We start from the raw sequence: 12,478 nt of genomic DNA, 5'->3' as shown, positions 1-12,478 counted from the left end.
TCAAATAAATGTCTTATTCTCAATCCAAATATTTTGGTTCCCTAGTGAAAAAAGAGTTTAGATATGATAGTGTCTGACTGACTCAAATACTAGTAGCATATAGTCCTCTGGCAACTATTTTATACAAGATGATTTTAGATCTAAAAGATGGTTGTCCTAGCATTGCTGGTCATTTGTTTTATATCCATTAAATTCCTTACTTATGGATTCTAGGGAAATTAGGAAATACTTTAGAACCAAAATGTCCTTTGAGCTGGACTTTTTCTCTGTGATGTCTTCTCCCATCTCACCCCCTCCCCGTCCCGTGACCAAGGAAAACTGGAAGTAATAGTCCCCTGTTCAAAATTCCTATAGTACTTTGTTTACATCTGTCTTGTTTATGTACACTCTATGGCCCTATGAGATGGAGGGCAGAAGTGTTTCAGCTGTTTCCTCCAATGTTACTATCAAAGTGTCTTACACACAAGTACTGGATAAATCTGTAATGAATAACAATTTCATTATTATAAGAGAAAATTTCTTATCCTTCATTGGAGACTGTAGTCTACAGTGGTCCCCATAATATTAAATGCTTTTTGTATCAATTAATAAGTATCTTGCTTTCTTGCTTTATATAAATTTCTCTTACCATCAAACTTCACTGTAAAGCTATTTTTGGATCCTTTCTGTAGCCATTTAAAGCACCTTATGAGACTAACAGAACACTCTTACGTAGGGTCTAAGAAGTAATCCATCATATACTCAGTTCTACTTCGGAGAAAATGTTGACATTTCAGGTTTTTTTTTAAATGCTGGATTACATCTCCTCTTCTAGTTTTCTTTTACATCGATTTTCCAGGTCTTCACTTTCATCATAAGCGTGAATCTATTTTTGGAATCTGTTTTCTAGTGTACTAAAAGCATTTGAACTTCTACCTCTCTTTTTATATGCTAAGAAAAATATGTTTCCAGCTCCTTTGTCTTTAGTTTCCCTCTTTTATCAAATAATGAAATACTGCATATGAAATCATTACAGTTTGCTTTTATTTGTATTTCATCTGTATTAAATAAAACTGCTTTTATAAACTTTTAGCAGTCCACAGAAAGTTGGTTTGCCTTACTATTTTATGTGGCAGTGAAAAGAGAAGAGTGGTGGCTTGCATGAATAATACAGGTGCTCTGTCACAACCGCAGGAAGGACCAGAGAAAACCATTTTCATTAACGGCATTACTGTTCCAATGGTACCAACTATAATTTGGAATTTAAAATATAATGAATAACTGATCATTTAAGGTTTTAATGTTTAAATGGTCTTGGAAATACTATAAGTCTGTTTCTCTTGTTAAAAGATTAAAGTGATTCCACAGATTGCATTTCTTCATAGAAATGTTTAAATACTGGATCATGGAATTGAAGGTTGAGAAACAGTAATGGGAACAAAATGATATATGTGTTTCTAAAAATGAAGCTGCTTTTGTTATAAGTGAAACTTTTATCAAGAATCTTTGATTGTTTTCCTTTACTTACTTTGCACTGATATGAATGAAGTGTACCATCTTCTGTATAATATGTTGAAGGACACTCCTGCTGAAAATTACTTATTATCCATTCTACAACACTTTTTGCTCATCAGAAATGATTATTATATCAGGTAAGAGGCCATTCCAAGAGTAAAATTTGTATAATTTGAATTGGATATTAAATGAAAATTAACAGTATAGTAGAGCCGAGGCACTATATGCATAATGTATACATACATAGAACATAAGAGTTTGATGACTTTTGGTAACATTTTTTAGAAGATGTTAATTTATTTTTAATTGGGCCAGAAGAATCTACTTGTATAAATGGGGTACCCCAGTGACAGAACTTTAAGTAGCAGTAAACCCAACAGATTTTACTGACGCCCTGGTTAATTTTCTTTGTAGCACAGAGTAAGCTCTGAAAAGTCTGTGATAGAACTTTTAAGTTCTTGTACATTTTAATAAGTAAGACTTCATTGTTTTCCTCTTGTGTAGTGTTTCTCTAGTAAAAGATGTGATGTTATCTAAGAAAATAATATTACTAATATTTCAGCTTTATATCCAGTAGTATAATTCTTAAAAATAAATGATAATCCATAAAGTCAAAAATTTCAGAGGCTAGTAACTGGGAATATATCTGAAAACCAGAAAGTTAGAGAAAGGTTTCTGAGTGACTGAAATTATCCATAAGCTGGTGACCATGATCTTACATTTAACTGTTCAAGAGACTCTTAGTTGTTCTTTGTACTTTAATATGCAGGAAATTCTAGCAACCTAGGTTCTCTGATTTCCCCAAACCTGCTTGATTAAAGGGCAAAGGAAGGCTACCATGGGGTCAGGTACGGTCCCAACAAAAATGGCAGCTCTGAAGCCCACAGTTCTGGCCAGTATGGTAACTGATAGACATCATGATGTTTCAGAGACATAGAAAAAATGTTTGAAGTATTACATGCTGGGTTTTTTTGTTTTTTTTTTTTTTTTAAGCAGAGAAGATGGTAGTGCACTTAAAATGACTGTTATTTTTTAAAATAAGTTCTGGCAGCTAAAGGGGAACTGTGCCCATGGGTACGCAGTTACCTGGGGAGATAATTTGTGTGAAATCATCCATTTCTCAGTCACTTTGAATAAACGAGAAGTTGTTCTAATACGACATCCTTTTCATCCTGAGAACATCCATGTGAGGTAGAAGTTTGACAAGCACTTTTATTCTACTTATGAATAATTAAACTGTTCTGAAAGAGAACTATTGTGTTCTCCTGGTTTACCCAAAGAGTCATTGACTAGACGGATTATAACCCAATATTATTTACCCTAGATCTGATGATGACTTCAAAAAGCCTCCGATGTGAATATTGTACTATTTATTCTTATCCTCAAGACCAGCCCCATGACAAAAGACATATAAGAGCAATTAGAATATGCTTGGCTTCATTTGCAAACTTTCAGTGGGTTGGCTAGTTATCAGCATACCAATTTTGGGGATGTTTGTGTCATAATTTGTCCATCGTAGTATTTCTTTCTGATTTTTCGCTGTTGAATTTATCAGCCGCTGATAAATACTAAATTTTCCCTGAATTTTAATGCAAAAAATGCCTTTTAAAAATTTCTGAAGTATGCAAGTGGTCATTTTTAAGGCCAGAATTACCTTGATAGATTACAGAATTAGGATATGTTTTAAAACCTTTGACACTTTAAACAAATTGAAGCTATAGCCATGCATATTTAGTGTGTATGCTTCTACAGAATGAATCTTTTAAAATACGTGCATGAATAGATCTTTGCTGTAGTCTGTAACATAAGTGACTCAGTCCAGTTTTGTAAAAGCTATTATAGCTATCTTGAGTAAAAGCGTAGCAGTAAATTCAAGACATTGTTTGCCATGTAATGCCAAGGTACTCATCCCTTATTGAAATTGAGAACTTGGAGAGGCCTAGAACCATTTCTCTATCCATAGATGTAGGACTAAAAGTCATTTGTTTTTATTAACTTTAGGAACAATAGCTTAAGTAAGTAGATAAGGCTGATAAGTATCTTTGAACACAAGCATGAATCCCTGCAAACTAGAGTATTAAGTCACGAAGTGTTCGTAGTTGATTATATCACAATGGATTTTGCACTATAACGTCCAGACCATCTTTAAGCTTAGGCATATTTCTCCTGAAGGAATGGAATGACTAGAAAAGAGTTTTTTGAGCTGTTAGGAAATGACTTATTTTTCTTTATCATGCTGAATCACTTCTTAAGAAAACTGATTTGTATGCGTAGAAAAGGTATTCAAGAATACTCCTTTTCTTTTTCAGGCCACAGTATTACAAAATAATAGAGGAGTGTGTTTCACAGATAGTGCTCCACTGCAGTGGGATGGATCCAGATTTCAAGTATAGACAAAGATTAGACATTGATTTCACTCATCTGATAGGTATGTAATATCATCCTCAGTGTCCTTTGATTGTGTTTTACTCTCTTTTGTATAGTAGACACTTTTTAAATGTAGCTCTTTCACTAAACTTCCTCTGTTAATATCTGGTAAATCATTGTGTCTGTGGATACTCATTTGCTATATTTATTAATTATGATGATCATGAGAATTCTGCCTCCGTGACTGGAAATACTAATCTGTTAAGTCTCAACACTCTTGAATTCAGTTTAAATCAGTGCCTCCCCCCCCCCCCAATTATAGGTGAATTCCTTGCTTTTTTAGAAGCATGACTCTGAAATCCTTTGATTCAGTTTATGCTGGTACCTTAGTGGTTTTGTAGAAATCACATGTACAGTAGGATCTAATTAGTAATGCCGTGTTATTAGTGTTCAGGTCTGAGAAAAGAAATGCAGGCTTATTTCAGTAACTTAACGACCTTTTAATTCTATCAAAGCAGATCAGTTTCTATTTTCATAGACCTTAGAGCTAGGAAGGAATTTGAGATGATCATGTTCATCTACTTAGATTGCTGTGGAAATGACCTTTTATCATCTGAGACTGGTAGCTAGCTACACTTGCTGGCATAATCTCTCAAAGATGATGTGAAAACCTCTCTTGCGAAATATAGTATGCCATATGACCTTATAGTTAAGCAGTTTTATTTATACCTAATTGAAATCACTATTGCTAAGATTCTAGCATGAACTCATTTGTCTTGTCTTTAAAGGTAGAAAACAACAGCTGTTGAATGTCGATTATATGTTTTTCTTCACCCCATAGCACAGGGAGGACTCACAGTAGTATTCAAAGATGAATTCCTTATTATTTATCATGTATTATTCTTTTCTGATTTTAAAACTAATGCTTACATATTGTAGACAATCTAGAGACATATTTAAGTGACAAAATCAACCACAAATCTCATTTTTCAGCCTCCCTCCCTCCATCCCTCTTCTATCTATCTATATGCTGATTTTTCAGGAAGCATTATGTTATGGCAATTTTTCCATGTTGGCCTTCCAAATGTGACTTTGAGTGTCTGTATAATATTCCATTTTATAGAATATCATAATCATCTTGGCCAGTCCTTTCTTTTGTACATACAGATCATTTTCAGGTTTTCACAATTATAAATCAACTTGGTGTGAACATTCTTTATATAAATGTTTGGCTTCTCTAAATATTTCCTTAGGATTGATTCCTCTAGGTGAGGGTATGAATTTTGAAAGGCCAAATGCTTTTGAGAAAGCTTGTGCCAGTTTGCCTCACCTCTGCCATTAATGTGAACCCTGGCCTCACTGCATATTTTCCCCTGAGCTTGATAAACGCAGAAGTTTATTTCATATTTTGTTGAGAGAGTTATAAGGGACTATTTCCAAATATTTGTACTGTCTTGTAATCTGTTATGGACCATAGTTGACCCACATACTCTACTGAGGATTTTGGCTAACTCATTTAGTGTTCAGCAGACATTTGTTTTGGGTACTGTGTGCCAGGTACTTAGGACTGTGTACTGTTAATCAAGAGCACTGGGGCAGGAAGACATGTAGGGTCCAGGTGAGACAGGACAGTCAGTATCAAAAACCCATTATGACCTCATCCACGTGTCATCTCTGTGATTGTGAACAAATCGTTTAACTTCTCTAGGCTTCAGTTTCCTCACCTCTAAATTCAAATAAGCCAAATATGTGTGTGGTTCTTAATATTTTATGGTCAGAAGTCCTGAGTAGCTGATGAAGGCTGTGAAACTTTCATTAGTGCACCTGCGCACGCATGCACACACACACACACACACACACACACACACACACACACACACACACACACTCACTCACAGTCATTTGTACATACAAAAATTAGCAAGGCCTTCAAGAACTTCTAGGAAATCTATGGATTTCTATCTTAAGGTCACCTGGACTTGAGAAGCGTAGAGTCTCTTCTGGTTTCACAGTTTCGTAAGTCTAGTATTTTTAATACATCAGATCATATCCTTGCCTACATTTCTTCAAGACCTTCCCATTGAAATTTAAATCCAAATCATTACCAACCATTGCCAGCCTAGCTCAGATCTGGCTTCTCTTTGATTTCATCATTTCCCAATGTCTTCCTTAGTTGCCTTGCTGCAGCCACACAGTTCTTTCAAAAGAGGAAAGAACTTTATTGAAGTACACTTGACATAAGAAAAACTACGTATATTTAAAGTATAAAATTTGGTATTTATATGTACTCTTAAAACCATCATCACAGTCAAAATGATAAACCTCTCTGTCAGCCTCTAAAGTTGCTGTGTTCTTCCTTATAGTCTCCCTTTTCCGTGCCTCTCCACCTGTCCCCATCCTGAGACAATCACTGATCTGCTTTCTCCTACTGTAGATTAGTTGCATTTTCTAAAATTTTACGTAAATGGAAACATATAGCATGTACTCTTTCTTGGCTTTTTTCACTCGGCATAATTATTTTGAGATTCATTCATGTTGTGGTATTGCATGTATCAATAGTTTATTCCTTTTTATGACTGCGTAGTATTCCATTACACGGATATACCACAATCTGTTTATACATTTACTTGTCGATGGACATTTGGGTTCCTTCCAGTTTTGGGCTATTAAAAATAAAGCTACTAAGAACATTCATGTACAAATCTGAGTCTAGACATATGCTTTCATTTTTTTTGCGAAGAAAAATAAGTATAGAATGGCTAAGTATAGGTATACAGAATATACTATATATAATAAGGAGAATATTACCCAAAAGAGTTCTTCAGTTATTTATATTCTGGAATGCTTGATTATATCTGAGAGATTTATGCTTGTTTTTATATTTATGTGATAAATTCTACCCCTGATTGGAAGTTAAGTGAAATTTTTCTTTAAGAAGCCTGAATTAATGAATGCTACTGTATCTCCCCCTCTAGTGTCATTTTAAGGGTCATTTTGAGTCTTAATACTTTTAAGCATAGATTCTGTGGCACTTCTCCACCCATAATAAACTACAAAAATTTTTTAAAGAATTCTGTAATTGTTAAAGTTGGTAAATAATTGAATACCTCTAAAAATGATGATGATTTAGTCAAATATATTCTTGAATTCTTGGCTTTTTACCTCAACAATGCTATCATTTAATTCAACTAGTATACAAAAGAAAGAAAACCTGATAGTGTATGTTTTATGTGTAGTATCCATCATTTTCCTTCTAATAGCAATTGACATAAAAATGATAGTCTATGTATTGAATTATAGACTGGCAGCCATCATTTGTGTAGTGATCCAATGCAATAATTTCTAATCATTTTTGGTCAATTTGAATAGATTCTTGTGTGAACAAGGCAAAAGTAGAAGAAAGTGAGCAAAAAGCAGTGGAATTTTCGAAGAAGGTAAGGTTTAGAAAATATTCACTGAAATTCCTAATTTAATCAGTCCATATTCTACCCTTGTTTCTTTATGTGAGGCCTTATAAATGTTTCAGTTATGTAGTATTTTAGGTTTCTGGATTCAGACACTACCTTGGAATATTGATTTCTTTCCTGATGAGTTAAGGTTGCTACTGTTCCCTTCTCATCACTTTTAATCCATTATGGAAGGAAAATACTAACCACATTCTACTAAAGTGATAAAACTGGGTTGCCAGTAGCATATAGTTAGAAACGGTCAACCAAAATACGTTCCCTTAACAGAAGGTAGCTCCTTGGAGAACTGTGAGATCCTTAGCTAGTCTTATCTACTCTGTTCTTTAAATCAGTGCTATTGATCACACCAGAATGATGCAATATTTTTTTCTTCCTTTTTATCTCTCTGTGCTTCGACTTGTCTTCTTTAAATTTTATAATCACCCTTTTTTTTTCAATGAGTGCTCCTTCCTGGATGTAGGCTTGGTGGAATTTTGAGGTTCCCCTTTCTTTGTGTCATGCCTACGTAAATGCCAGCTTTACAAATATCTGAGTTTTATTTCAATCTCAGAAAGTCTCTTCCTTGTTTCATCACAGCGTAGCTACAATTTTAGTAGCTTCTACCAAAAGTTGCGCTGTTTGGTACCAGAGCCTAGAAAGCATTAGTAGAGTATTTCTCTCCTGTTGGTGGCAGGAGAAGAATTGAAGCCCAAGTCTAAAAGCTCTCCAGTTTTCAGCCTTCTGACAGCAAGATAAAGGGCTTACATATTACTGTCTCTTCAAAGTTATGACTTACCTTGGAGATTAGATAATCACTTTTGCTATCAGTGTAGAAATTATAGAGTATTACTGAAGTTACTTCAGGGCATCTAAAGAAATGTCTTTGCTCTTAAAATAGCTTTTAAGAGCTCGAGCATAAAATGTTTGTGTGAAGCTGTCATTTTTATTGGTGAAAGAAAATGCATGCTTTTTGATTAATAGACCTTTATATTTCTAATGTTCTTGTTTTAAGTAGCACATTGAAAATTCCCTTTGAAAATCTTAGAATCGCTTTACTTTTTCTCTGGCACTGTGATTAGATACTACGGGATGGGAGCAAATTGTGATGATCTATCTGGTCAAAATTTCTGTAAGCATATATTATTAGAAAAGGAGTCTTGAAATAATAAAAAAAGAAATTTCAGTGTCTGATACTTTATTCTCCTCATCAACATTTAGAATGAAAACATGTCCAGTCTCCCAGTGGTTATCTGCATGCCTTCTCTTTTTCTGGTTTTAAGAGGCAGTCAAAAGTACTTTAAAAAAAAAAAAAAAAAACCCCAAAAAAAACAAAAAGAGGGGGAGCAGCTAGAATGAGAAGCAGTAGTTGTAAGATTTTATCTAAGCTTTTCTGCTAATTAGCTGTGACTGTAAGTAGCCACTTACTCTCCTTGGAGATATTTTCATCATTAAAAGGCGAGAATGAGGTTAGTGGACTCGTAAGAAGTCTTCCAGCTCACATATCTCAGACTTCTCTGATTCCTGCTCTGTGGGTTTATAGATTAAGATCGTCTCCAATTGCAAGCAGAAACATTGTGTTCCTTCCCTCAAATGTACTAATAAAACCGTTAATAGAGGAAAATCTTATACAGCGTGCTTGTGTGGACAGCATGCTTGAGCAGCACACAGGAGAAGCTTTTGGGAGGGAGCCTGGGAGTATAGAATCAGATCAATCTTAACAGGGATACCGATGAAGTTGAAAAAGCTCCATCTTCCCAGTGAACTAGGAAACAAGGTCATTTGCTGACACTGAAGGATGTGGGGTGGGCTTGACATTTAAAGAGATTAGAAACGATTTGGACCAGCCTCTGTGGGGTATTTTCCCGGGACTCAAGTAGAGATGAATAAAAGAGTTAATTAAGTAAGTATTTCAGATTTGACCCAAACACTCTTATCCAATTTGTTCACCAACTCTTTATTCAGACTTGAATCTGAATGGCATTTTAGAATTTCCAAAGGTCAAATCCACTGTGAGGATGAATATTTATTGACAGTGAACATACTTTTTTATTGCTCCACAAACTCGAAAGATAATTTTAGGCAGTAAGATATAGCACTTTTCAAAACAGAAATAACATTGTTGGAATCATGCATAGATGTCTAAAAGGACTTGAAGTGACAGTGACAATAAAGGGCAAATGTTCTACAGCTGGACATAAACAATATTCACTCTAAGTATGCAGGCTTATTTGGGTCTGATTAGAGCCCTGAGTGAGGTAAGGGCTGGGCAGGATGCAGTCAATGGATAGTCACCAGTCCGATGGTCTTTTGGGCTGAGCACACTGAAATTTAACCTCCCATTTTAACTCTTAGAACTTTTTTTTGTTACAAAGTTACAAAGATTGATTATGACTTTTTGTTTTAATGGAGGTACTGGGGATTGAACCTAGGACCTCATGCATGCTAAGCCTACACTCTACCACTGAGCTATACTCACCTTCTTACACCATTTTATTCAAGTGTTCTGGTTAATCATCTGAATGAGAATGCCATTATGACATATCATTCTATGGTCAGATTTTGTGGGGCATCACTTTTTCGATGCTATACAGTTAAGATTGTAATAAAAATATTCTAATTTGTATTACTGTGTTAATGTCCATCCATTTGAACATTCTAAGAAGTGCAGTCTCTTTTCAAGATTAAATACAGTTTGAGGGAGAGGGTATAGCTCAGTGGCAGAGCACGTGCTTATTAGCACGCATGAAGTCCTGGTTCAATCCCCAGTACTGCCATAGAAATGAATAAATAAATAAATAAAATAAAAACCTAATCCACCGCCCCCCCAAAAAAAAACCAAACAAACAAAGATTAAATACAGTTTTAAGGAGTTGAATTGCTTGATGCTTAATTTTTTTTTAATTAAATAAACATAGAAGTATGAGGTGAAACAATAAAAAAAAAGATTAATTCTAAAACCCAACTTTCAATAACTAAAAATGTCCACTATATGTGAAGAGAGACTTCTCAGTCCACCCTTTAAAAATGTTGTTTTGTATTTTTTTTTTTAAGAAGTGGTTTGTTTACCTTGGGTTGGGGGCGTATTTCTTCCTTACCACCATCACAGGCAGCACCCCATCCCCACAGAGGTGCTTAATTGTCATAAAAATTATCAGGAGCTTGGATTTTCTGAGTGAGCTGGGAATTTAAGAGGCAAAAGACACTCCACTTATTTAATACATAATGTTGTTTAAAGCTTTCTCAAAACGGTATTAACTAAGTGTACATTTATGGTGGCGATCATTGCAGTTCGATGAAGAATTCACAGCTCGACAGGAAGCTCAAGCTGAGCTTCAGAAAAGAGAAGAAAAAATCAAAGAGCTTGAAACAGAAATCCAGCAACTTCGAACCCAGGTAATGAAACAAGATATAGACTTTGTGTCATGTCACAGTGAGTTCGATGGGAGGAAATTATCTTGTTAGATGGAAAGAAAAAATGTGACCAGAAGCAGACTTTTTGGCAGTATCACATTGTTGTTGAAATAACTACAGATTTGATTTTCTAGGACAATAAATCATTTTAATGTTGGGATAAAAAATAAGGCATTAGTTGGATAAACTGCCCGGAATATTTTTAATAGAGTATATCACACAAGCAAAATTCTGAGATGAAATATTCATGATGATTTGAAAAGTTGGATGCATAGTATTTTCTTTCAAAGGGAATGTGGAAATGCACATTAATTATAATTATTCCCAAAGCTCTTTGAGATCTCTGTAAATCTTGACTACCATAATTTCATAATCTATAAACTTTACATTTCTACCTACATTTCCTATGATGAAAAGCTCCAGTGTACACTTAAAATCTTAATTATGGTGTCTAAATTTTAGAGCTGATTGAGTACTCTCTACACAATGCATCTTTTTAGGTGACTATTTAAGAAACGTAAGATTACTTCTTAGCCTCGCAGAGCTCAGTAGATGTTTCTTCATTGACTAGGTCTATTTCTGTCAGTCTACTGAAAAGTGACTTCAGAAGTCACCAGTGAACTCCAAATTACCCAAAGCAGTGGCCTTTTCCTACCCTTAGTCTCTTTCACATCTGTAATATTTGATAATTTCTTTTCACTAAATCTTTCTTGTTTTTCTGTCGTCTGACTTCCTTTTTTACATCTCTCAGAAGTCGGTTTCTCTTTGTTTTCATGCCCCAAATGATGACCTTCCCCAGTTTCCTGTCCTCTGCTCTTTTTTCTCTGTCTGTCCTTGAACAATTATCTCACTCAATAGCATACATTCAAACATCACCTTTTGGTAGGTGTCACGTCTCCTGGGTTTGACGTTGTATTTCCAGCTCTTGGAAGGTTCTGCGGCATGTTGAAATCAGACCCACTCTTTGTGGTCACTTCTCTTTCCTTCAAGCAGTTTGGTTTCCATTCTTACTTGTTTAAATTTTACCACCAGTTTTTGTGATCCTGAAGCTGGAGTTTTCTTTGCCCTTTCCCCGCCCTGCCACCTGACAAATGAAGCTGGTCACCGTTTCATGTCAGTTCTTTCTCTTTTTTTCCCCCTTACATCAAAACCCGGAAGCCCTCAGGGCCACTCTCTCATTACATCCTGCCTGGAATGTTACAATTGTTTCCTAACTTTCCTCCCTGCCTATAGTTGCTTCCTCTTCAGATAGATCCTTTATGTCAGTGGCAAATTAATCTTCTTAAAACACTGCCCTGATTATTGTCACTCCAGGCTTTAATATGTCCAGTGGTTGCCTGTTGCATTTGGGATTAAAGAAAAATCTCCTTACCGGGAATTTGAAGGCCTTCTATCCTGGGCTCCCTTATCTCCCCTCTGCAGCCTAGTCCCTGCTCCCCTAACTCCAGCCTCTGCTGCAGCTAAGTCACCTTTCCTCCCTTCACACTTAGAATTTCCTGGCTCCACACTCTCCCTGCTGCCAGCATTTCCCAGACATTAGTTACAGAGATGCTAATAGGTTTTCAGGACGAAAGCATTCCATAGTCCAATAAATTTGGTACACTTGAAATTCTCCCCTTGGAGACTCATAATACTCATCAGCATATTAAAGGGTCTGAGATGGCCTACATTGAAGAAGCCTGGCTAACTCTTCTTTTCCCTGCAGCTGTCCTAAACTCATATAGCCACAGTACCCTTGACCGCGGACCACCTCTTAACAT

General features: G+C 35.6%; 1 protein-coding gene across 3 annotated transcripts in view; it reads left to right on the top strand.

Moving 5' to 3' along the window:
- The window catches only part of DIAPH2 (diaphanous related formin 2), a 798,971-nt gene that overhangs the window by 229,707 nt on the left and 556,786 nt on the right, over positions 1–12,478 (top strand). For all 3 annotated transcript variants that reach the window (XM_064482987.1, XM_064482986.1, XM_064482985.1), the window contains 4 exons: positions 1,515–1,631; positions 3,804–3,922; positions 7,231–7,295; positions 10,596–10,700. In XM_064482987.1, the coding sequence (XP_064339057.1) occupies positions 1,515–1,631; positions 3,804–3,922; positions 7,231–7,295; positions 10,596–10,700 (406 nt within the window). The remainder of the gene's footprint in view (positions 1–1,514; positions 1,632–3,803; positions 3,923–7,230; positions 7,296–10,595; positions 10,701–12,478) is intronic.

The sequence above is a fragment of the Camelus dromedarius genome, chromosome X (genome assembly GCF_036321535.1).
Source record: "Camelus dromedarius isolate mCamDro1 chromosome X, mCamDro1.pat, whole genome shotgun sequence".
In the NCBI taxonomy this organism is placed as follows: Eukaryota; Metazoa; Chordata; class Mammalia; order Artiodactyla; family Camelidae; genus Camelus; species Camelus dromedarius.
This window is presented reverse-complemented; position numbering and strand designations above follow the sequence as displayed.